Genomic DNA, 26,302 nt, shown 5'->3' on the forward strand with positions numbered 1-26,302 from the left:
CTCTGTCCTAGTGTATTAGAGTTCTCAATAGCTAATCCCATTGTCAGTTAAAAATTCTTTTCATCAATATTATCCCCAAATTTATTGGTATTATGGTAATATTATTGGTATGGTTTCTGTCTCCTGACTAGACCCTGCTTAATGCAGTATTTACTGTCATTTCTACTGTTTTCTGTTTGAAGTGTTTCATTATAGAGTTAAATTTCTGGTCAGTCAGTCAGTCATTATAACTTAGGATGATTTTTCTACCTCTTGTAAGGAAGAGTCCAAAATATACAACCAGAGTCATGGTTATATAGTGTTTTTTTATTAATACAATGAGAGAAGACTTATACAAGTTATCTGTATCTTAAAAATATGCATATTCTTATTGTGTTAACTCATGTTTTTCAAGAGAATACCAGTTAATATTTACATACAATATGATTTGCTGTTGTAGAATTTTCATAAGCTATGAAAATCTTTAATGACAAATTGATTTAAAGTTTTCTGGAAATAATTTCTACTAAAGATTCATAATCAGCATAGTCTTTCAATGACTGTACAAGTTCATCAAGTAGATACTCTCCTTGCATAAAAGTTTCCAGATCATGAAGTGACTTGTTTATTCTGTGATCTGTAACCCGGTTCTGTGGAAAATTATATGTTCTTATTTTCTCTGACCTTCCTTTAGTTCCAATCTATATATGCAAAAAAAGATATGAGGGACAGTTAGACTTGGCAACGAAACCTACTTAACTGGAAATTAAGCTCTTGCTTTATAATTTGAAACATGATGTAAGCACCAAGTTTTAAACATTGTGAATCATCAGATAACATGAGAATAGGATAGAGAAAAAAAGAATATGGACTTTAAAGTCAGACAGATTAGTAGTATTTGAATTCTCTCTGCCTTTTCAGTGCTCTGACTTCAGGCAATTCATTTCAACTCTAAACTTTAGTTTTCTCATCTGTGAGATACAGACAAATAATACCTGCTACACAGCAGTGATGTACACATACAGCCTGGCACAGAGGAGATATTCTAACAGTAACTAAATATATGTAATCTTTGTGAATTAATTTAGTCATCTTCGGTGATGACAAAGTGATGAATTTCCCATAATATGAAACTAATAAAAGAGCTCTGTAGTTATAAAATTAAATATCTAACAGGGAGAAAGTTCAGTTTGCTTTCCATCTTCCAGAATTTTTGGAATGGAGGCTCCATATATCTTTTTTAAGTAACTGCTTAAAAGTCTGAGAAAAACACCCATGAAAACAGAGCAGAGGTAAGATTACTACAAAACAAGTATAGCCCTTGGTTGAGCTACCTGAATTGTTTTCTTATTTTGACAAATACATTGGAACAATTAAAAAATAAATAAAAACCAAGTTATTTTAAAAAGTTTACCCTTTAGAAGCACTTTTTTCAATTCGGTTTTACCTGAATCTTTCTAGCACTGTATCTTTTACTTGTTTCTTCTTCTAGATACATGCTGTATAGTCTTGCACGTAACTTTTTCATCGCCATCTCTCTGTTTTTCAGTTGAGATCTCTCTTGCTGGCATTCGGAAACAACACCTGAATAGTATTATGAGAATTAAAGAGTTTTAATTTAAAAAATCTTCATTTATTACCAAGGAATACTCCTTTTCCTTCTCACCCTTTTTCTTCTTCCTTTATGAGAAGAAAATAGGACTCTAATATAAAAGACTAAACTGAACGAATAAATTTTGATTTTTCTGATAACTCTATAGAAGTTTGAACTACAGTACAAAGTATTTCCATATTGAAGGCATACATACTAAGTAACAGCATTCATTACTTAATATGGATTGCTTTCCATACCCTCAGCTAACCACATAATTTTTTTAACATAATAGCTCATCATAGAAAAAGTTAATCCTATCACCAGAGATAATCACTATTGTTTTTGAGGGTTTCTATCCATTTTTTTCTATTGTTTATAGACTGTGTTACATACGACATCATCTTAAGTTTGACATGAGGATTTCCTCATTTAAAAAAAAAATAAAAACATACTAAGCCATCACTCCCATCAGCCACTACTGATCAATGGGAATTATGCCTATTTGAGATCGGTCATTGTAAGAGATTCTTGCATTCTTTCTAGATAGCTGAGGTTTGCTATCCATCTGCTCTTTATCACATGTAAATCACTACAGTAATACTTGTAAAACACATTTATAGTTCTACCTAAGAGCATACTGAAGGCTTAAGAAATATTTAGATACAGTTCCAATGCCTAACTATCTAGAATCAGAGCTCCTGGAGGTCTGCAGATAAATTTAATGGAAAGAAGCCCCTGAAATTATATGCAAAACTTTTATATGCTTCTGGGTAGTAGGTCCAAGCTGTCATTGAGTCCATGTCCTCCCTTCAAAAAAGACTAACGGCTAGTGATTTAGAGTGTTTGCTGATAAAGAAGAGGCCATGGTAATAATTTCATCATGAGGATTTGTTTATTTTTTTAGGCAAGGCAACCCTTGGTTGACCTCACAGATTGCAAGGACCTTGTCAGCTTACAATCCCTTCTTTTTTTATTTTTTACCCCTACAGCAGCACGTGGTCTTCCTAGGTGGTCTCCTATCCACGTACTAACCAGGCCTGACCCTTAGCTTCCGAAATCAGACAGGATCGGGCTTGTTCAGGGTAGCATGGCCATAGACATAAGGGTTTTTTTAAATAGTGATATCTACTAAGTATAAACTTCAGCAAGCTACCTGGAAGGACTACCCACACCTTCTCTTCATCGTCACTGATATGGAGATTCCTCAGGTTTAAATCCCTCCATCTGCCTGGCTTTGTAGTTATCCTGCAGTAGTGTCAGCTAAGGATTCTAAATAGATCAAGTATTTAATAACAATCCTTAGCAGTATACATTCCTTTGGTAATTAAAGAGCTATGTTAGTGGGAAATTAGTCAAATCATTCAGAATTTGATGTCTTCAGTGTTTTACGTTGAATAATAAGTACATACCTGTTGGAAGATGGACTATCCTCACAGCACTGTCCGTAGTATTTACATGCTGCCCCCCAGCTCCACTGGCTCGCTTAGTATCAATTCTCAAATCTTTAGGATTAATTACCAGATTAATCTACACATAAGAGGAAAAGTTGGGATTTAAAAATATTACATGTATGGACTATTCAAAGGCAAGAACTATCCACTTATAACTACAAATACATGTCATGTATAGTATTCTTGTTAAGATTTAGATGGTTTAATGTCAAGAATAGAAAGTAATTAGAAAGATAGCATTAAAAAATTTTTTTCTTTTTGGAAGAGTAGCAGGTTAAAATACACTAGAACAAAAACTCTAATCCTCAAAAATTGGATTTCTCTGTAAATTATGCTCTACCATATGAATAGAACTTGGTTCTTATTAGGAGTGTAAATATATGAAATAAAATAAGATTTATGGAATATTTCTGAGTTCAAAAAGACTAGCAGAGGAAAAAAACTGCTAGCTTAAGAATTATAGGAAAGGCTTATTTTAATTTTAATTAAAGGAGGACTTAAATATATTTGGAGGCAGAGGACAGACAAATGGAAATGGCAAAGCCAAGAAGTCAAAGGTAAGGCCCAATTCAGAAGTACACTGGGATCTGATGTCAGGATAATGCTGTCCTGGGAGTCACCATCGAAAGCACTAGATTTAAAAAGCTTTGTTTCATGAACTACGGACCACTCTGTGACATGTCCACAACCCTGGCAGTAGGAATCCTACCATTCATAGGCCCTCCATGTCTCTCTATATGGCTCCTTTTTACTCTTGCTAGAAGAATTAAATGAGATGGTATCTGGACCTCAGTCTCTATCTTTCCCTGAAAACTCCCTTCCATCTCCAAGATGCTCAAACCAAAGTGACTGGTATCTAGGTGTGGCTCCTGCTACAGAGTCAAGTAGCACTTTCCCCACAAATTAAAGAGAAACCCTCAATTAAACTTCTTTCTCCTCAAATCATTCATATTTCATCCTGAAAGAAAAGCCAAACATTTCCTATCACTTTTCAACAGAAGGGATGTAAGCAAAACTGAACTTCCCAACTAAGTTATTTTACAAATATTTAGACTGAGAATTTACTTTGTGAGAATAGAGTACACTTATTATAAACTGTAACAATATATTTCCATTGTAGTGTGATTGGGTTATAAAGTTGCAATTGTGTTAAGTAGTAACCTTGTTAAAACAGGATTCTTGCTATTAAAACTCTGGAAGCCAGTCACACGAAACCAAGGTCATTTTAAAGGTTTAACACCTTATTTACATAGGGTAATATTGTTTCTACTGTAGAGATGATCTCAAAGTAACTACTTTAAGCTTAGTGGTGGGGAAAATGAATAAATAGCAAGATTACATCCCTTATACATCCTTGATTCTTACAATCTATTATAAAGTACTTTTTGGACCGAGATACTAGTTTCTCAAAAATTAATTCAAAGTATGTGGTGAAGGCCAGATCAGTAAAGTGTCACTCTGGGGGCAAGGCACTGTGCTAAGCCCAGGATTCCAAGGAGAGGGGACTGTGATGCCTCACCTCAGTAGGTTGGGGTAATATGGCCACAGTCATGGTGCTGGTGTGGATGCGGCCCTGCTTCTCTGTCTTTGGCACTCTTTGCACTCTGTGCACACCTCCTTCAAATTTCATGTGCTTGTAGGCTTCTGAACCCCCAATGCTGGCAGATGCATGTCTAAGGCCACCTTGAAAATATTGGGAAAATTCTTTTATTACCTTTGTCATTTATAAGCAATTGACCATCACTTCTACCATCTTGAAATATATTCAAAAAAGCTATAAAACAATCTATAGATATAAAATATATTGAAAAACTTCAGCAAGTCTATGATATCCAGTGCTTTAATACTAGATAATAAGTGATTTAATACTATATTTTTGTAGTTATTAAACATAATGAATTTATAGTGTTAATGAATTGATTCAATAACATATGTAAAAGGCCACTTTTAAAAGACCGTAAGTCATTCATTGGTTAGTATTGAATGGATAATGTTTTATAGACCATTTCAAAATGGGTACATTTGCATTCAAAATGATTAAGTAAATGATAAGCAAAAAACTTATTAAGCATCCTTACAAATATATTCTAAAGTCTAGTCATGGTCTTTCCACCCCCTTTCCGAGGACACATATAGACAAATCTACATTTTTCCCAAAACAGTTTACTGACCTATTTCATTTGGAAAATATTCCAGGGTTTCAAAATGCCACCTTTTAAATGCAGCATATTGCTGATACATATCAAATATCTCTGCAGTAAACAACATTGCCTCCTGACCCCCAACTCCTGCAGTTACCTCCAGGATCAAATCATTTTCATCTGCTTCTTCTGAGGGAACCAAAAGTAAGATAATCTGTAAATAAAAAATAGCACCCCTCCTATAAGAATTATTTAAAACTTTAAAAAAGAGCTAAATGATTAGATGCGGGATTTTAAATATTTAATTTACTTAAAGTTTCTCTAAGCAAATTTAACATTGTGATTATATTCAATTATCCTGCCCATTTAGAACCATATAAGCATAATTTCTAAAAAATATTGTTACATCTCTATCATATGTTATAAGGTTCAGCAAAAACTTACAGATTTTCTTGTGTGTTCATGTATACTTTAGATCAGTTCTCTATTCAGTTAATAAGTACCTGCTGTGAGTAGGACACTATGTTGTGTGTAGAATGTGAAAGAAGATTCTATCCTTTTGAAATTTATGGCCTAGTATGGCAGGAAAAAAAAAAAACAATTTAAAAAGCTCCCAAATTGCATTTTTTTAAAAGCTTCTTTAATGTGGAAGAGAAACTTGCAATATTGGAACTGAAAAAGCCTGTAGAGGATGATCTGGTTCAATTCCCTCATTTTGCATGTAAAGGAAAATAAGGTTAACAGGTTAAATGACTTGTCCAAGGGCAAAGTGTTGGTTATCGGCAGAGCAGGCATACGAACTCAAATCCTTCTGCCTAGATCAGTCTTCCTTCTATTACAGTAATATCTTTCACATTGTAGTATGGAGTAATTAAAGGGATGTAGATGAGAAGCTTCTTAAATTAGGTGAGTTAAGAAAAGCTACCAACATGTATTGATTTTTTTTTAATATATGCTAGTCATTCTGCTAAGTACTTTACCTACGTTAATTTAAAACAATCTTGAGCAGGTACTATTAACAGTTCCACCTTAAGATGTGAAAACTGAGTTTAGTTTAGCTTAGTAATCTAGTTGCCCAATATACAGCTAGAAAGTGGAAAAGCTAGAATTTGAACCTGAGTCTACCTGAATTCTGAAATATCACACTTTATGTTGGTTGGGAGCTATAGTTGTTCCTGCTTTTCCATCTCTCTAGCTTATGCCAATACCTCATGATCATTCAAACTCTGAATTAACAAATGATAGGATTCACACCTGTTTGTTAATTACTAACCAATGAACAGAAACCTTTACTACATGTGTCCTTTTATTTCAAACACACAAAATTAGAAAATGGGTAGAAGGCAAGTTACACGAGACTCTGTAGTGGAACTTTCCTTCTAGAGTAGGTGGTGTGGACGGTCGTCTTTGATGACTTCCACATTTGCTAGAGAAGAGACAGAATCTCTAAATTAAGCCATCCCCTTTCTGCGATCTTTTGTCACCTTACCATGTTCTTTCAATACTGAAAAGCTTTAAATTCTGCTTTACAGAATTAACAAAGATTGGTTCTAATTTTATGTAATGATTACTCTTCCTTTAATTACATTCCTATATGTTCTGAAATTCTCATAGATACATAACCAAAGTAGTACAATTCAGTTCTAAAAATCCTGAGGGCCTGCTCTAGGTCTGGCACTCTAATATTGACAGAAACACAAAAATGAAAGAATATCCCTGCTCACAATCTACCAGCACTTCATAACCTCTTCTACTCACTGTCTATCCCACAAATCCCGTTAATGTGACATTCATCCTTGCATCAGAGCTCTACAATCCTTTTAGTAGGATAAAAATAGGACCACAGGGAGTATGCTTTAAAAAATAGTTTCTAATTCTAAATACTAACAAGCTGGTTAAGTCTTGAATTGTTTTGCCAACTTTTAACAAAATTATAGTACTAATGAGTTATTCTTTGCACAGATATTATACCTGATGCTTCAACTGAGCTATTTCTTTTTGACACGAAGCTATTTCATCCTCTGCAAGTTTCCTTAAGTCTTCATTTTCATCTAAGAAATAAAGGCAATAGTTTGTTTTCCGTAATTAGTGTTAAATTGTCAACAGAATTTAAGGTAATAGTTTTATTGTTATTGTAGCTGAATGGAAAAACAAAGTGCCTTTCTTATCCTTTTAATAACTGCCATTAATTAAAAGTAGTATTTGATGTGTTAGTTTTCATAAGCATATAGCTTTCAAAAAAAAAAAACTTTTCCCCAGTGACAGAAAACAAATAAAAAAATTAAAAAGACTCCCAATACAAAGATATAAAACTATTAAACTTTTCTTTAATTGTACCTCTATGAAACAGTCATATTAACATGCTTTTAGTTTTCCAACGACAAATGAATACATTGAGCTAGTCAGACCACAGAGGAACAGAAGTTTCCATCCGGTAAATCAAAACTGAATTAAGTACAAAGTTATTTATTGCGTTATTAGTAAATATTTCATTAATATAAAGTAAGTATCTACTCAAACATTTAGACCCTACCTAATGTTTACAGAATGTTCACCTGAAGTACTCCTCTCTCTCAGGCTTTACCCTAATTCTTATTTTAAGTTTTAATTTTTACCTTGCAAAATATACTTTCTCATTCCTCTTTCCTATGGTCCACATGCAACCTATAGAAAAGAGAGAAGGGGACTTTTTTTTAAGTGTTATAAATTGTGCTCTCTTGAGAGATCATACTCTTTTAAAAGTACTAGTTTGTACGTGTGTTCATTTATTAAGAACTAATTATTTGGGAAATGGGGATAATAGGTACAGCAGGATTTTAGATCATTTTAGTTTCTTTATATTTTTCTAGCGGAGAAAAACTCACAAAGAATAACAACCTAAAACACTACGTGATGTGATTAAAAACAGTAGCACACTGAAGGATTTTTGTTGTTTATTTTGGGGATGGGCAGAAAAAAGGATTAAATTCAAGGAGAGATAATGACAACAGCAAAATTGAGATAAGCAAGTACAGAAAGTGTTAATGGGAAGGCAGGAAATCATTTTGGCAAGAATTTGGTATGGAAGAAATTTGGAGAAGTGGAAAATGTATTGACTCAGAAAAAGGAAAAATGAATTCTAGTCCTAGTTCAACCATTACGGTTCTCTTAGGAGAACACGCCCAACTTCTGAGTCTCAGTTATCATGGAGAAAATGAAAGCTCTGAGCTGGATGATCTCTAAGGTGCCTTTCTTTCTGCTCTGAAATGCAGTGTTCTGTAGGGCTAAAGAATTGGAACTAAAGTCTAGAAGTAATTTAATCTAAACAAATAATTAAATTTCAGCCACCAGGGTCCCTGAAGAATACTCCAATTCATCCTCAACACTGATGCCAAAATTAACCTTTAAAAAGATGTCAATTCCCTACTTAAAAACATGTGCTAACTTCCCATGTTCTGTAGGAACAAATCCAGGTTCTGTGTCACTCGAGGTTCTTAACTGTCCTTATGGTTTCTAGTTTTTATTACATTATGAATTCTCGCACCTACTCTATGCGCCTGCCATGTTATATCTCCCAGTTTGGTACTTTATCCTTACTGGTCATCTGTGCTTTCAGTTCCCTTCTCTTACACTTCAAGATCCATTTAAATGCCAGACTTTGTTTTTTTTTTATAACACTCTGCTCTTTATTGAAGAAATTAAAACAAAATATAACCACTCATACTTATATTTTTACGTAAACATTTCTTTACTAGGTTGTAAGCTCCTAAGTAGTTCCATACTCTTTTTGGTAACCAGTGGTATCTGCCTTTTAGTAACTCAGGAGTTGCTGAATGATATTTTGTATTGTTTTTATGCTGAGTTGCATTCTGCCAGCAACAATTTGGTAACATTCTTTTAAATCCTCTGTAGTTTGATTTTTAAAATATTTAACTGTTAAATCCACTTGGGATTTTAATTCTGATTTAAGCTATGAAACCAATTTAATGTTTCTCTAAAACATATTTTCCCCAATATCCTTAATCTTTTCTTTTACACTTTGAACATCTGCCTTTTCTATTAAATCACTTAATTTAGCCTCTCCTTAACTCTCACCTAGACTACTGCAGCCTTCTGTTTTTCATTCTTATTACAGGTTGACTTCTAAACTACCACAAATCCAGCTTCCTAAGCAACAAATCTATTTTTAACGTTCATTCCCAGATCTAAAAGCTTTTGCTGGCTCCCTTCTGCAAACGGGATGGAATCAACCTTTTTAGATTAGTATTTGACACTTGCCCCCTTAGAAAATGTTCCAATCTACCACTCCTCATAATCTCCCCTCTCCCTTGGTTAATAAAAAGTACAGTGGTTAAAATCATGAGATTTGGAGGCATTCAGATACAAACTCCATCCCTTAACTCACTTCCCATTTAGAAAATAAAAAGTGCAGTGTGCTGCCAGTGTTGATTTAACATCACGCATAGGAATACCACGTTTTCTAGGATTTGACATTTTTAGCAATTGAAAATTACAATATTTTGTAAATGGAAATACCATTAATAAAAACAATACTATAAATAGAATGATGTCATTTGTTTGCGAAGACTATGATGTACTAGAGTGATGCGAAAATAATAAAAAAGATATTTCATGACAAACTTTGGAGGTAACTTTAAGACTATAATCCATGAGTTATCTCAGGGTAAACGCTGCAGCCACAAGCACTGCTGGCGAGTATTCTTGGGGCAAACAGGAAATGGGTTAAAAACTCTGTTACTAGTGCAAGAGTTATTTTACCTCTATACTTCAGGTTCCTCGTCTCTGCTACTTCACAGTTTATGTGAACTGGTTAATAACTAATGAAAACTAAGCAAAGCCTGGAGTGTGGTGAAGGATCGATAAAGGTTAAAATATATCCTCTAAGGGTGGGCCTTTATCCTTGCACAAGTCCTTCCCAACAAGTTCTCCTTGCTCTCCTAGGTTTTTATTCAGCCATGTTTTCATTTTTCAACTGTATTATAATTCTCTCTCCCCAAATAGGCTGTGACCCCCTCTAGAGCCAAGCTACCCAATGTATGGCTTATGGACCAGCAGCTCGGCATCCCTGGGAGCTTATAGAAAAGCAGAAACTTAGGCCCCAACCAGGTTTGTTTGTTTGTTTGTTTGTTTGAATGCACACTAATCACTTGAGAAACCTGTTTTAAAAATAATATATTTTAGATCTCAGATGCTGAGTCATACGTCTGGTTTTAGCACGCACCTCTTCTGACACTATTGCAGGTGGTCCCTTTACCATACTTTGAGAAACACTGCTCTCCAGCCCCTAACAGGGATAGTGCCTCATTTGTCCTTGGTGAGCTAATGATCTGCCACAGCGTACTCAACGAATAAATGTCAACTTAAGTTCTGTAAAAGGGGGCGGGGTACTGTTTCAAGGGAACACAAGGGCTCAAACAGGAGGCCATAGACTCAAAACGCATATAATAATGCCCTGATCTGTTCTAAACCAAAAAGGGCTGCAACTGAGTAAAGAGCTTCAAACTCGGTAACAGTGTAGATACCTGACCAGCAGTTTGGTGGAAAAGGCAAACGAAGAGTCACGAATCTGCTTTGAACCTCGCTTACCATGTAACAAGTGCTCGGTCTCCCGCAGCTCCTGCTCCCTCTCGCTTAGCAGTTTGGCTATGGCCACCAGCTCAGGTCCCCTGACCTGGGATTCAGACCCGGCCTGTCGCTCCAGAAAGGTCCGCAAGGGCCCGCCGCGAGCGAAAAGCTCTTCCAGCTGAAGCCTATCGCAGCTCATGTGCCGGCGGGCCGGAGCAACAGCCCCGCGGGCCCAAAGACAGCGAGCAGCGCTCAGCAGAAGACGGGACCGCATCGCGAAGCCGCCACTGCGGAGGCGGACCCAAGCCGGAAGTTTAGGACAGAGCGAGTCTCGCGACACCGCGCGGAATTTGCAAAGAGGGGCAAGAGAGCCGTGGGCGGGCCCCGCCCACTGCGCGCGCCGGTTTTAAAGGGCCTCCCGGAAGTCTGGGGGGGAACTTCCGGCCGAGCATTTAAACGCCGCGGCAGTCTGAGGCCGGAAGTTGAGCGAGCCGGTCGGAAAGAGGCAGGGGCGGGTCCGCGAGACTTCGGGCACCTCCTCGAACCTGCCTGGTCGGTGTGTTGGGCCGGAAGGAGAAAGCTGCAGGTTGCCGCCGTACGTTCTGACGTCCCGGATTTGTTTCCCAAGCACTGAATGAGGCTTTCAAGTCCCGCAGTAAAGGGCAGTCTAGCGTCCGCTACATGGGCTAAGGTCACAGCCACGGCAGTGCCAGTGCCAGCGCCAGCCTGGCTTTTCGTCCTCAAGGACTATTTGTAGGATTGGCGCGCGTGTGCATGCGTGCATGTGCGCGTGTTTACTCTGCCTTTTTTTCCGCTCATGTTTCTTTTTTCGATGGTGGGTAAGGCTCATGTTAATTAGGTCGTGACAAGTGCAGTAGAAGGCAACCACAGAGTGATTTCGCAGTGTCTGCTTTCCTGCCCTTTATCTACCACGTACTTGCTTTCAAACGACTTCCTCACCAAGTCTTTCGCCCGTCCATTCTCACTTACTCCGAGTTCCCGTTAGCGGCTTTCTAAAGAGATCGAGGGGCTCCAAGTTCTGATAAACCACAGCGGAGCGGAGCCTTCGGAGCCCCGCCCCGGGTAGTCCAACCCCCCAAACTAGATACTAATAGTGAATTGGTGCCAGGAATACTCAAATATATTGGTATGATGCTTTGCATTATTCAGAAGACCTTTCACAGCCTACCAGAGGAGTGGATATGAGAGACTAAACACAACCGAGACGGACCTGGGGGTGCAAGGCTGAACACTGAAGTCGGAGCACTTACTCTGATTTGAGCAGGGTCTAGAAAGTGGTGTTTTCACTGTTGGAAACTGAGATACTGAAAACCCTTGTAGTTTATTCTTTAAAAAAAAAATCAAATGGTACAATATGGGAGGTCTCAACGAGGTCAAGTTATCCTTAAGTCACCTAATCAAAACTATTGAGGTTAAGTATAAAATTCTTAGAAAATGAGCTTGTATTCCTCTATTCATTTCTGAGCTCTGCTTACAAATGCAAAGCGAAGTGGAAGAATGAAATGACTTCAAACACAAAGCAAAAATACGTTTTACTACTTAAAAGCGCTAAGGAATATTCCTTCAGTTCTTCGTCTCACTTTGAATGTGTATTCAAGTCATAATACTTTATAATATTGTTTTGCTTTAAGTAGTGGCGGAAACCATTTTAATTTTGATCCGTTATAAAAAAAGGATTGATCAAGTTGTGTATACCTCCATTAGGAAGTTATTTCCCAAGTCTTCCTAAACTTTTCATTTGAACTCGACATGATAAATCTCAGTTGAGTTCTCAAAACAAGTCATTTCAATAATATACTTTATTATTTATAAAAGGTGCAAAAATGTAATAAGCAATACCTTATAGAACATTGTAAAGAATCCACCCAGGAATTATTTTCCCTCAGATGCATAAGCATTTTAAATTTTTTTATTTTTATTTTTTATTTTTTTTAGGTGAGGCAACCCTTGGTTGACCTCACAGATTGCAAGGACCTTGTCATCTTACAATCCCTTATTTTTTAAGCCTACAGCTCCTGGTCTTTCTAGGTGGTCTCCTATCCAAGTGCTAACCAGGCCTGACCCTGCTTAGCTTTAAGGTCAGATGGGATCTGGCTTGTTCAGGGTGGCATGGCCGTAGACTGAAAGTCTTTTAAGTAATATAAATAAGAGTACCTTTTACTCCTACAGTGTTACACCAATGAGGAAACAGTAACTTGTCTAAGGATATATTGGTGGATTCTTTATTAATTCAAAACATTTTTAAAAAGTCAGTGTAATGCATGTGCATTTTACAATAATATCCATAAGTTTACACAATAGTTAAATGAAAACAGCTTCAATTTGATTTACTTTGAAAACTCAAAGAAATATACATAGTTGGAGACTTCTGAATTTTGTTACATTGTTGTCATGCTCAAATTTTATTACATGTTGAAAATTCTAGCATTTTCAGGAAGTTATTATTGTACACAGGTAAAATGATAAAACAGACCCAAGGAAGGGGGAATAAAAACCCAAACGACTGAAATTTGAGGAAAAATAATTTGGATTATCTATTCAATTTATAGATACCTACAGTTATTCTGCCATTACAAAATAACCAAGATGGTATCTCTTAAGTTGTAGTCATGCATTCAAAATTTCTTTATGGTCCACTAATAAATATTGGTGGAGTCCAAAATAAGGATATAGATTATTAAGCACAATGAACATGGTGGTAAAAAATTACACATGTTCAATACGATAAATTTTTCAGAACCAGACGTATAGAAATTATTTTTAATATTAAGCAAACATCTTAAAATCATATATGAGAAACACTATGACAAGTTAAAGCAAGAGAGACAAAATCAAGACTTTTAGTTCAATATTCAGTGTTTATTATTCAATGAAGGGCAATATAGAGAAGCACTTGGTAAAATGATGATCAATTTAAGTTACCTATTATGACAATTAGCCTAAAATCTTTACTACCCAAAAGATGTAGAGGATTAAAGTAATTATACAGGTAGTTCAAAGAAAAAAATTCACCTTCACCTCCATTAAGTGAATATTCAAGCCAACACTTTTGGAGTTTTATTTTCCCATTTCACTATCCAGTTCATTGTATTTTCTTCATAGTAGCTGTTACCAATCATTTAATAGAACCTAATAGTACTGCTGATGAATATGCTCATAATTTTTTTTAGCTCTGTATAAATGTCCAATAAATTTACCTCCAATGTAACCTCTTAAAAAATCTATTACTTTACCGTGGAGAAACCCAACAAACACTACCTCAGCCAGGTGATCAAGGTCAACATGAACAGTGGTAAGTCATAATGATGGTATATACATTTGATATCATGTGATATGAATGGCACTTTACCTGTAGTCTTGCTTCCAAAAACCGATAACGTCTGTCTAATCATGGGAAAAACATCGAACAAATTCCACGTAACGGACATTTTATAAAATAACTAGACTAGTATTCCTCAAATCTGTCAAAGTCATCAAAAACAAGAAAAATTTAAGAAACTGTCAAAATGAGAGGATCCTAAGGAGACATGATGACTAAATGTAATGCAGTAATTTGAATGAGATCCTGGAACAGAAAACGGACATTAGGTAAAAGCTAAGGGAATCTGAATCAAATGTAGACTTAATAATGCACCGATATGTTTCATTAATTGTGATAAATATCTCATGAGTGTGCTGTATATATGACCTCTCTATACTATTTTTGTAATTTTTCTATAAATCTAAAACTATTCAAAAATAAAAAGTTTAATGAAAATTTTATGAACACACAAATACCTTTTATTTTATTTTCACATTTTCATGGTAAAATTATTTTAAAAATCATTCTACCTTAATATTAAAAAGAATGTTTTCTACTCCATGTCAATATCAGTTTTCTAATGGCCAATTTCTTATAACTTATTTTTAGTTCTACTCCTCACATATTTATTTGGCAAATTACTTAATATTTATAGTCTTCCTATTCTTGGGAATGTTTTTTTTTTCTTTTGGAAATAAAATTTTCAAATGATTTCTCTTATTTAAACTTTGATTTAAACTTACAATATTATACACACAAACAAACACATACACACATCTATATATAGCTCTATCTACGTGTGTGATTATTTCTTGATTATAGATTCAGGGTGACATTGGTGAACTGAAAACAGTGATTTTTGAATCACATTATTGAACAAAGCAATAATATTCGTATAGTCCTCCATCTTAAAAAAAAGTTGGTTATATATTTTTAAGTGAATAAATCAGATTTTAAAAGTATGGCTAAAAAAGACACAGGAAAAGAGCATGAAACGCATTTAATACATACATTCTTGAAAAATGAGAGAATTATTATTGAGCTAGAGAACTTTGAAAAGTAACAATATTATAGGTAACACTTTACTCTTTCCATGTTTATTTCATTTATTCCTCATGGCCATCCTGCAAATTAAGTATATTCCTCATTTGAAGAGGAGGAAACATTCTTGAGATCAATGATTAAAAATGCCAAAGTCACATAATGCAGAAACGTAATTTGAAATCAAATTTATACTTAAAGCCTCATATTTGGGAATAAAACTTAATCTGTGCACTGTTGTGTGTTGCGAGGATCCCATTAAGAGTATTGCAGGGAAAATCTGCATCAAGTTTTTGGCATCAGTTTTACTGATAAATATTTGCAGTTGTAGCAAATGAGGAATAGCTTACATTTTTACAGGTCGAACACTATTTTCTTAGGAGAACAAACATTTTATATTGGTCAGAAATAAAGAACCGAAGAGCATGCAAATATAAGTGTTTGTAAAAGTATACTTTGAAAATTAACATTGTAACTGTCAATATAAATACACAGGCAAGAAAATTTTCTGGAAATGTCTTTACCACCTTTCAAAATTATTTGTCAATGTATTCAGCACAGTTTTCAAAATTCATTTTTGATAGGGTTCTATATATAGGCATTTTTGATCTAAGACTTTTTAGGTGGCTTTCAAAAGTTCTTATTTTCTGATTGTATTTAAAATTTTTTCCTTGTATATTTCTTCCTCGATGCATCTGATACATTGTATTTTTTGCAAGTGTAATATGTCACGATTACAGTGACTTATTTTTTTCAATCTAGTTAAAATATAGAAAAAATAGATAAATTCCAAATTAAGAATCAGGTATTATTTTAAATCAGCTTAATGGGCTGAAAATGTACTTTTGCACATTATTTACCTATGTCTAGAGTCCTTTTGTAAAATTGAACTATCAGGTAAAAATATGATACACATTTCATTCTGTTAATAACCTAGGCAGCATTAAAGGATACTATAAACACTCCATGCACCATGACCAAATATCAGAACTGGTCATCCTATGTACATATTTTAAGATTAAAAAAAAAGACCACATTATGGTCTTGATTTTTACACTTCATAACATTGATATCAAAATTGTGTTTTGCTATTGTTGTTCATATGCCAGTGCACCTACTGTGCTTAGAGCTGCCCTGTAACACTGGGCTCATGTATATTACCTTGGGTAACATAATAGCAATTCTCCAGAGTAAAGAAGTGTCATCCATCCATTATTAGTGTGACCTATGTACAATATCCATCTGTGAAGAAATCTGGCTCTCTAATTTATTTATATATATTTATATATAATCTACATCCTCTACTTTTCTTTCCATTATAGACACATCTGAAATTAGGCACTATAGAAAAAGCATTAACCTCTTTCTGTGTGCATTGGCAGATTCTAACAGTATACCAATGATATCTTGGCCATCTGAAACACAAAGTATACCTTCTAAAGTGCTAACTTTTCCTCAATGAGGAATTCACTCACTAGGAAAAATCTAATTCTACCCAAACAAATATTGTGCTCTTGGAATCGTAGCATAGACACCATTTGAGGGTTTGTTTGTTTGTTTATTATAGCTCTGTAATTAAAACAGAATTGATCATATCATACTTTAAAAAGTGGTAGAGTTGGAAATATACATACTCTTTAAAAGTTTAAAACTTTTGAAATTAAATGAGAAACCCCTCGTCCCTCCAAAATAGGAATTTAGCACAGAAACACTCACATAGCATGGTTACCAACATCTGATGTGTAAATCTACTCTAGAATCATTCTCAACACAACTTCCTAATTAGGTTTCAAAAGGATATACTAACTTCAAAATCTGTATTCTACAAATGCCCAGTTTAGAGATTAGAACTCTTTATAAGGCCCTTATCTTTTACATTTGGTAAAAGATTAAAAGTATTGTCAAACAGACAATTCATCTAATAGTCTAAAGTATCTTATAAAGATAACTTATGACTAACAGGTCACCATCATATATAGTAACAACAAGAATATAAAGTCTACACTTAAAAAGATTGATGCATGCAGTGTATCATAGTATATTACATATTTTCTAGTCATGTGCACCAATTTATTGTGCTTCAAATACAGCAACAAGTATGATATTACAACATATGTGTATATATCATAGTAGCATAATAAACTCAATTCTAATTAAGAAAAAAATTAAATAATTCAGGAACAGTATAACTTCACAATAGAAGTGATGATTCTTTTAGTTTTTTCTTTACTCTTTAGGAAAAAAATATGACTTTTTGTAAACATCTTCATAACTATCTTTTTTCAACATATTACTGGAAACTATTATTCAAATAGTAAATATCTAATTGACATGGATATAGTATGTCTTAACACACTAACACTTTCAGACAAATACAGGCATTTGTTAAAAGAAATTATAAATATTTTCTATCTTGTATTTTAAGTACATTTTCATAAATAATGTATTTAAAAGTGCTGAATATGGTAGGATAGTCAGCAACGCCAGTGTAAACAGAACATTTTGTTTTCTACTATGCAAACTTTTTTTAAAATCCCATTTTGTCAAACACTGCAACAGTTAAAATATTTGCATAGGGAATAGATAATAGCCCTTTTAATCATATCTCCTGAATTCTATATAAATTAGAAAATCAAATTCAGTTAAAAAACAATTCTTAAAATGTATTACGTTTATGGAAAAAGAAACTTAAGATGCCAACCTTTCAAGTAAAATAAATTTAAAAAAAGAAACCCCCAAACTTGTTTTTTTTTAATGTTTAATAAATTAAAAAATGAGAGGTAGTTAAAAATGACAAAGAAAAACTATAATTTTTAATATCATCCTTAATATAAGGCCAGTATTCTTAGTGGATATAAATATTTTTAAAACTTTCATTTTAGGTTACTCAATATTATATTTAATAAGTTTAAGATTAAAAAAATATCTCCAGGGGATATATTAATATTCAAATGTAACACCATGATATAAATATGACACTGACTTTTTCGTATGTGTGCACGATAGGATACCGTTTTCTTGAAGGTCAAAAGTACATGCCAATGTCAGGCAAGCATTTTGTCTTAAAGATTTAGTGGTACTTATAAAAATAATATGGCAGCTAGAAGATTTGAGCACTGAACTGCCTTTCAATTATGGATGAGAATTAATAATTTGGTTTTAACATTTTTAAAATAAGTAATTCTTAAGATACTATGTGAAAACAGTTAAGGTCTAAAGTAGAGAATTATCTTCTTCATAACTGTCATAAAACTTTTCTTAGTTAAATACTTAGCTTTTCATTGGATTTCACTTTCAAGGAAAATATGCCACAGGACAGATGCTTTTCATAGAAATGTTTTATGATGCTACATGTAGGCGTTCCTTTATTAAATCCTTTCTTCATATTCAAGAACTAAGTTTTCAAGCTTATTTTTTTTTTTTCTTGCTAAAGTACATACTTTACACAACTGTTTTAGAACTGGAGAGCCAGTCTTTAATAAATTAATTACAGTATTGGACATGTGATATATACATAAAATCATTTTCTTCAATTACAATTAAAAACACTATTACTCTTTGATTTGTCAGTGAAATAGAATATCTTCAAATTATTTTGTGCTTTTTTTTTCTCTTTTTGCCTTACTGTTTTTTACACAACAAACTCTTCTGTAATGAAAATGCCACAGTTTTGGCAGTGAACAACCAGAGGAACCCCACCACCCCCCGCCCATTAGGATCTTCCAACAAACAGAGATAAATAGCTCTTTTTTTCATGTACAGAAATATCGGCTTCAAAATTAGTATACTAGACACAGCATATAGCATGTTGAATACCATTGTTACAATTTCAAAATTGGCTTTTTCTGTCTTAGATCATATTTAAAAATGTGAACCATAGCCAACTTTTTGGCAGTTATTTCTATAAGACCATATTGCACAAAAGTCTTTAAATACAGATATAAGTTATGCCATTGGATTAAATATTACAACAACTACGTGGCAAATGAAGCAGTTTTACTTCGCACATGCAGCCTCTGGAGGTACACTAGTAGACTCTTCACAGGACTACAAATACAGTTTGCTTGCAAGTAGAATGAGTGTTGAATAAAACAAACGTAATTTGGCAATTCATTGTTTTATGTGATATTTTCCCCAAACTTACCCATGGGTAACCTTGATAAAAATGGAGACAAAGACCATATGGTTGTATTTTCACAGTAGCCTGAGGAATGCTAAACTGTAGTTCTCCAGGAACTCAGTTTCTGGTGTTATTTAACTAATTTCCTATCCCAGCCCTCCAAAATGATTTTTTTTTTTTTAATGAAAATTAAGATTCAGAAGTAGAGCTGGCAGTACTTTCAACAAATGACTTATAAATTTGAGAGTTCAAAAACCTTGGAAAAGAATCTCTGTGCATTAAGGTATAAATCTGGAGTTGGGCATCTTCATACATGTGAGGATTAGGATCCAACAGATTTCTATTGATCACCTCTCTAACTCGAGAATCGAGACTGACCTAAAAAGAAATAAGAGCAGATACATTAAATAATATTTTTTCAAAATACCTCTATTAATTATAGGTTCATGACATTTCAGAGAAATCCCAAAGAATAAGTTCAAGTACCTGAAATCTTGAGGTTATTTTTTCAAAGGCTACATAACCTTGCATTCTTTTTTTTCCTTCAAACGTTGAATTAAACGAACAAACAAAAAACAACCAGTCTTTTAAACCAGAATTTTGGTTCACAGATATCTTGGCTTACTTGGATTTATCTTTTCTATGCATTCACTCCCCGGCTTTTTAACAATTTCTATTCATTGTTGAGGTACCAGAGAAGTCCCTAGCCAGAATACGAATTTACCTCCTACTATTATGTGACTGCTGGGGTGACCCTCTTGATGAAGCAAGGTAATAATCTGGCAGAGAGTAGTTCTCCAGTAAAAATTAACATGCCTATCAAATGCTGATTCTGGATAGTTTCAAATCTCACTATGTCAAAAGTAGGAAATCTGGAATGGGGAGGGCTTTGTGAGCAGAACCACAACAGGCATTTTTCATGTCTTACGTCTGCCTGACGAGGCATAGGAAACTGCATGGTCCTTCTGTAGGAATTCATTTAAAGATCTCTGTACTAAAGATTAAGCGGAACAATTGCTTAGAGTGGAATCTTTCAAAGGAGAAATATAAATAGGAATTCACAATACCCATTCAATACGATGTTATTTGAAAAGTGTACAGAAGTTAAATTCGGTAAGTGATTCAGTTATTTTTTGTCCTCACTAAATGCTAATCCTATTGGACTTGGTGGAGTATGTTGGTAAGGGAAGTGGAGGAAAATAAATAGCAATAAGGATATGCTTGGTGGACAGAACTAAGCTCTGCCCTGAAATGACATTTTAGCGAAACCCTCCAAGGGGCAAATTATCACTGAGTCCTGATTGGCTTCCTCAGTTCTAACTGTTGAACAAGGACTCGGGCATCCTGATCCATAGTTATCTGTTCCATTATGTACTCAAGTTTATACGAACCTTTTATATTTATATCTAAACGTTTCATCATAAGCATTTTGCAAAAGGCTTTTGGGTTCTGGCTTCTTTTCCCACCCACCGTTTAAATTAAGCCTGGGATCTGAAACAGTCCCAGTGATGGAGGCCACTCATATTCCATCTGGTGTCCCCACGTTCCTGAGTTTTGTGGTCCATGTGGAATTAGGTTGATACACCCAAGGGAAGGCTGCTATGGGAGGATTTGTCAGGAAACAGTGGTCCAGATTAATTTTCTGTGGTTTGGCTAGACCAACTTAATACAGAAAAAAAAAAAAAAATTAAGCATCTCTTGGCAGAACTATATGTTCTTTGTCAGGAAATGGGGAAAAAAAGATGTTCTAGAATTAGATCATTTACGTTTTATTCTGTGTTATTGCCATATGAAATCATAATCAAGTATAAAATAAAAAGTATGGAATTTTTTCCTAAGCTTTTTATTTAAAAATATAACTTGTGTTTCTGCTCATCAGGAAAATGTTGACATTGGAGTTTAAACTGACTGATCTTACTGTGTCATGAGAAAGCTTACCGAACACACTCCACTGTTTTTATAAACGGCACTTTACTTTCAAACTTGAGAACTTTTTGTTTCAGTGGAGAATGAAACGTTAAATTAGTGGTAAAGAAAGGTCACTTATTTCTTAAATAATAGCATAATTAAATATAGTATAACACTTTATCAGTAGCTGAAATCATATTAGTTATCTAAGACAGAAATAAAAAAAAAACTTGAATTGTTAAATATCTTGAGTCCTCATTGTAAAATTTTCTTTGTTTTCAAATTAAAAACAGTAGTGAAATAGCATGGAGAAAATAGTACCATTCAACAATTAGTAATCTATAACAAAAAGGCATTTGCTATTTCCATTTAAAAAAGAAAATATTTACCTTCATATCTGGTTGTTTGTTTGAAAAGGTTGTCGGTCAGTCAAAAGAAGTGTAGGGAGGTCAAATAACAAGGACAAACCCCATGGAGCTAACAATCTATAGTTTCATCTTGTGGCATCTTTGTGCTTCAGATTGTGGAACATCTATAATACAAGTTAGTGGGGGTGGATCCCAGCATGGGCCTGAGCCCACGTCACCCTAGGATTCAGGCACAACTAGGTGGCTTATAATGCCATCTTATCTGGGTCCAATACAGGAGGGACTGAGGAGGTTCTTGAAAAGAACTCATCCTAAGGGAAGAGAAAGTTGAGCAGCACAGACAAGAACTGTCCTTTCTTAGTCCTCGGTCTCACATTTAGGTGGGGGGAGGGAGGGTGCAGCACAGCCATAAGAGTTTTAAAAAAAATTACTGTGGGACAGGGCACAAGACAGCACTGATAGATTTGGTGGCATTTAAGTGGCAGTTTGAGCAGTGCTCGGAACATTGGCAGTGTTGAGAGGTGGCAACTGAAGCTTTAAAAAAGCATAAGTGACTGTGGAAGCTTTCATTCCCACAGAAGGTAGGAGACGGGGAAGAAAAGCAAGTGGTTTGTAAACATAAAAAATATCCACTGGCAACTCCACGAACTCATTGGGAGGAAAATGTAATGAGAGCTAAAGTTTCAAGGGTGCAGAGGTAAAGAGAGAATGAAGGCAGAATTTGGGAGAGCCCGGGTCAAACTGAGCTATAAGCCATGCTTAATCTTACCAGATTTCCTACCCAGTGGAGGAGAACATCAAGACAGGTGATTGTCGCTGAAAGAGAGCGCACCAAGTTTTGACCCTGGCTTCCTGTTCTACCCATCAAGATGTAATGGAAATTTTGACTCTGTGGACATTTTTGGCAGAATTAAACTGAAAATGATGAATTTCCATTGAAAGCCTTTTTTTTTTCTCTCAGAGACCCTCCTTTAAGTCAATTAAGTTAATTCCTAGACTAATTTTTTTTTATGTTATCATGATTATTTCCCCATGTTTTTCCATTTTATTTTTAATTTTACTGAAGTTGCTTAAATTAGGATCCTTTTTTTAAGTAAAATTCTGATTAATATTTTTTCTTTGTGAGTTTATACTGAATTTTAGCAGTTAGAGTTTCTGCCATATTTTTAATTTTAACTAAATTTGGTTTTCTTATGTTAAATTTTATAGATCTAAAGAATATCTGATTCTCCTATCGGTTTTAATAAACGTTTACTATGTATACTTTTAGTCATATTATTTTGTGTAGATTATTTCTACTGAAAATAATTACCAGTTGCAAATAAGACTGATTGTTGGAGTTTGTTTCTTGGAGCAAAGACCACTGATAGAATCAAGGGCAGTAACCATATTTTTCGTAGGGTAGGGAAAATTTATCTTGCTTGTCTGAGAGAGAGTCCAGGCATGCAGTTAAGGTGGCTGTTTCTCATTTTGCCTCATGTTCTAAGGTGGGGTTCACAGAAATCTGTAGTGGTGCTGAAGAAAACGCTAGACAATGGAATAACTCATTAACGTACTGTAGTTGGAAGAGCACCGAGTTTGGAATCAGAAGATCTTGGGCTTGTGTTCTCTCTCTACCAGATATAATTCTAATGTCCTCTTTGAGAATAAGTTTCCTTTGCTGTAAAATGGTGTCACTTTCTTAGTGGCTAAAGGATCATTGTGAGACATAATAATATATGTAAGACCATTTCATCAACAGAGTTTAAGCCCAATGCAAAGTAATAATAGTAATAATAATTGATCATGATGATGATGATACCTTTTTGACCAAACCCAATGTCTTTAGACTGTATCAACTTGAATTTTACCTTTTCAGAGTGACCTTACACGACTAGCCCTATTCTAAACTATATCATTAGACCTCATAATGTTCACAATTTGTAGTTACTCGTTTTTGACCTAATTTGTCTGTCTTCCTAAAATGTAAGTTCTAAAAGGAGTAAGCCGATGTCTTTTTTGTCACTGTTGTTGTACCCATCATATCCCCAACATCTAGCCCAGAATCTGGCTAATAGAAAATACTCATTAAGCCTATTTCGAATGATAATATGCATGCGCAAATAAATGAATCTAGGAAAATATAATCAAATGTGTCCTCTTTATAAAAAGCTGACTTAAATCACTGAAAGTGCTACATTCACAGTTTTTCTGAAAAGGCATATACACAGAGAGAATCTACGTGCCTATCACATTTGCATTATTCTTAGATAATTTTGGTGTTTAAATAGGTTTATTGCTTTTTTTCTTCCAGCTAGCAACTGGAAATTTAGGGTGAAATCAGAAAAAGCAAACAATTCCTACTACTATTAGAATTGCACTATGGCAGAGCCTGAAAGTCATAGATTTAGTGAGTTTTAGAGCTGATTCCAAGCAAGGAAGCCAAGGCTGCAGAGCACTGAACTGAGTTGCTTGGCGTCACGTGGACAGTAAGTGGCAGGACTGGGCTGCAGCCCAGCAGACACAGCGCCGCCACTGGCCTTTGCAGATGACTGAACACACACAATTTTCAGAAGTTCAGCTAAAAGTCTTATATTTATTGCAGACTTATAATTATTTCTTTGTTCAATAGCTCAGTGCTGTTTATAGTTGGTAATAGCTTTTAAACGTTTTTTTTTTTAAAGTTCTTTATTTCGTTGGGTTTGTCTTTTCGATACTTAATAAATTATAAGCTGCCACCAGCATCTGCTATGTTCAGCAAGGCTACTAGTAGTCTTAAATTCCTCTTAGTTACCTCCATTTGTTTTCTCTTTGAGGACACCACATAAAAGAAAATTGACTTCTTAAAGAAATGCTATTTGTAATTTTAGATTTAAAAAAAATTTTAAATGTGGCCCTTTTCCCTCTTAAAATGTATGCTATACCAAGAAATGAAAGTTATATTGCCTCCTGATTGCAAACATCTATTTTGTAACATAATACTCAAATTATTAAAAATGCTTAAAACATGTTCTTAAACAATGAAATGTAACTTTCAGCACACTGGCTCTGGAAGGAAATAAGTATGTACATTTAAGTAATGTAAAGAATGTAGACTTTCTCTAAATTTAACGAAGAGAAATATGGTAACTAATTAAGGTAAAATGAAAATCCAGTGAAGAAAAACGAGGTTCTGGTTAAGAATAAAATCCTGATAATTTTTAGCTATTTAGTTATTACCATTTTTTAAGTTATTCAAATGTTCATGTTCTTTACGAATATTTGGAATAGGTAGAAAAAGTTACAGAATTTCAGAGGTAGAAAGGCCAGATTACCTGGCCCCAAAATGGGAAACGATCCCAGCTCCAGTTAATTTGGAATGACTGCTCAGCGTACTGTGCTGAGAGACTCTAAAGGTGAATCTGGGCCCAGCGATAAGGACCGTGATTGATTAGCCCTGTCATCCGATGGGGAGAACGGAGCAGTAGGGCAAGATCCTTAATGCTGCCGCATTTGGTTTACTGTTCTCTGTGCTCCTTTTGATTTTTGTAAAATCAACTGAATACTGAGGACAAGTGAACTAATTTATCCCAGGTCACACAATTAGGCTGAAAGATAGCCAGGACTAGAATCCTGGGTACCTGAACATTAGTTCAGTGTTCTTACCACTGTATAGTCAGGGCTCTTGTGATGTGACAAGAATTCTCTGCAGTGCTGGCAAACACAATTGGAAGGGTGAGAACTCAGTACTATGAGACCGTTTGTAATGTATTGTAAATGATTAGAAATTGACAAGTTTTTGCACAGAAAGGTCAGTGAGATATGAGCGGGGAAAGGACTCTGGGATTGCTGTGAAGTGCATGCCATATTGCGAGTGTATCAGTGAGTCATCTGATGTGGTTCAAGAGTCCATATATCTACACCCTGGCTTAAAATAACTTTTTAACAACTGTCTTTTATAATTGCAAATATCTACTTTTGGTTTATTTGTTTTTGCTGCTAAACAGTAATTCAATATAATTACTATGTTGATAGGAAAGCAATCTTTTGGCTAAACAAAGGCACTTCATACAGCCCAATAATTTAGATTTTCTGTCAAGTGAGCACAAAAGTAGCATAATGATAAAAATTTGCATTTCACCTCTGTCTCTCTCTCTCTCTCTCTCCGTAGTATTTTGAGAATATTAAAGAGTGAGTAATGGCCTAATTGTAGATGTTAAGAAAATAAAAGAGAGAATAAATATGGCTATTACATTAAATATTAGTCTATTTAATTTAGCAAAAGTTGCGTTCTGGATCAGGAAATAATATTTTAATGACTGTTGGGTGAAACTCATTTTCAAGGTCAAGAAATTAGGTGAAAACAAAACTCTATTACTTTTGCAAAAGAATGAAAATCCAATAGTTTATATTTCAGTAATTGATAACTATGATAGCTCTAATGTATGGCCCAAAGAAGAAGAAATTTTATGAAAATTAAGTATTTTACAAAGCTCCATCAGTCAGTGACATCTGAAAATCAGGGGCTGTGAGGACAATGGAGGAGTGCTTCCCATAAAACACTAAAAATTAGAACATGAAAACTGTAAAACAAAGGAATTATGTGTATTTAATATGGAGAATCCTTTTTCTAGTACCATTATTTTAAAATGGAACAATGATCATTTTAAGATGATACATATTACACATTTTGGGGAGAGAAACAGACTAGATAAGCTTCCCAAGGACTCTAATTATGTAGAATTATGGGCAAGTGAAACACGTCTTTGGGCCCATTTCAATCATTTGATATATTTGCCATGTAATGTAATATTAAAACAAAAATTCGAAAGAAATTAATGTGCTAATAAAATTC

At 34.6% G+C, this 26,302-nt stretch overlaps 2 protein-coding genes across 6 annotated transcripts in view; both read right to left on the reverse strand.

Annotated features, from left to right (window-relative positions):
* Positions 1-285: 285 nt before the first annotated feature.
* MTRF1L (mitochondrial translational release factor 1 like) lies at positions 286-11,130 on the reverse strand. 2 transcript variants are annotated; one of them, XM_015591906.2, is made up of 8 exons: positions 10,752-10,884; positions 7,781-7,829; positions 7,137-7,216; positions 5,196-5,379; positions 4,544-4,707; positions 2,983-3,100; positions 1,427-1,563; positions 286-680 (listed from the first exon to the last, which is right to left on the reverse strand). In XM_015591906.2, the coding sequence occupies exons 2-8, from the start codon at positions 7,800-7,802 to the stop codon at positions 480-482; spliced, it is 906 nt and encodes a 301-aa protein (XP_015447392.1). In that variant the 5' UTR covers positions 7,803-7,829; positions 10,752-10,884; the 3' UTR covers positions 286-479. The 2 variants fall into 2 exon arrangements, with proteins under 2 accessions (XP_015447392.1, XP_006915070.1); XM_006915008.3 differs by lacking the exon at positions 7,781-7,829 and having other exon boundaries at positions 10,752-11,130.
* Positions 11,131-18,413: 7,283 nt separating this feature from the next.
* RGS17 (regulator of G protein signaling 17) overlaps positions 18,414-26,302 on the reverse strand; it is an 81,351-nt gene continuing 73,462 nt past the window's right edge. For all 4 annotated transcript variants that reach the window (XM_015591856.2, XM_006915009.3, XM_025049074.1 and 1 more), the window contains one exon: positions 18,414-19,591. In XM_015591856.2, coding sequence (XP_015447342.1) covers positions 19,403-19,591 — 189 coding nt within the window. In that variant the 3' untranslated portion in view covers positions 18,414-19,402. The remainder of the gene's footprint in view (positions 19,592-26,302) is intronic.

The sequence above is a fragment of the Pteropus alecto genome, unplaced genomic scaffold (genome assembly GCF_000325575.1).
Source record: "Pteropus alecto unplaced genomic scaffold, ASM32557v1 scaffold195, whole genome shotgun sequence".
NCBI lineage: Eukaryota > Metazoa > Chordata > Mammalia > Chiroptera > Pteropodidae > Pteropus > Pteropus alecto.

Bases quoted from the DNA above. Each gene is read 5' to 3' on its own strand.
- MTRF1L (XM_006915008.3), bottom strand. From the start codon at position 11,004: ATGCGGTCCCGTCTTCTGCTGAGCGCTGCTCGCTGTCTTTGGGCCCGC. The intron at 5,380-7,136 runs GTATAATATCTG...TTTTATTTACAG, and splicing joins TAGCTCAGTTGAAGCATCAG to ATTATCTTACTTTTGGTTCC. The intron at 681-1,426 runs GTAAAACCGAAT...TTGCATATATAG, and splicing joins ACAGTGCTAGAAAGATTCAG to ATTGGAACTAAAGGAAGGTC.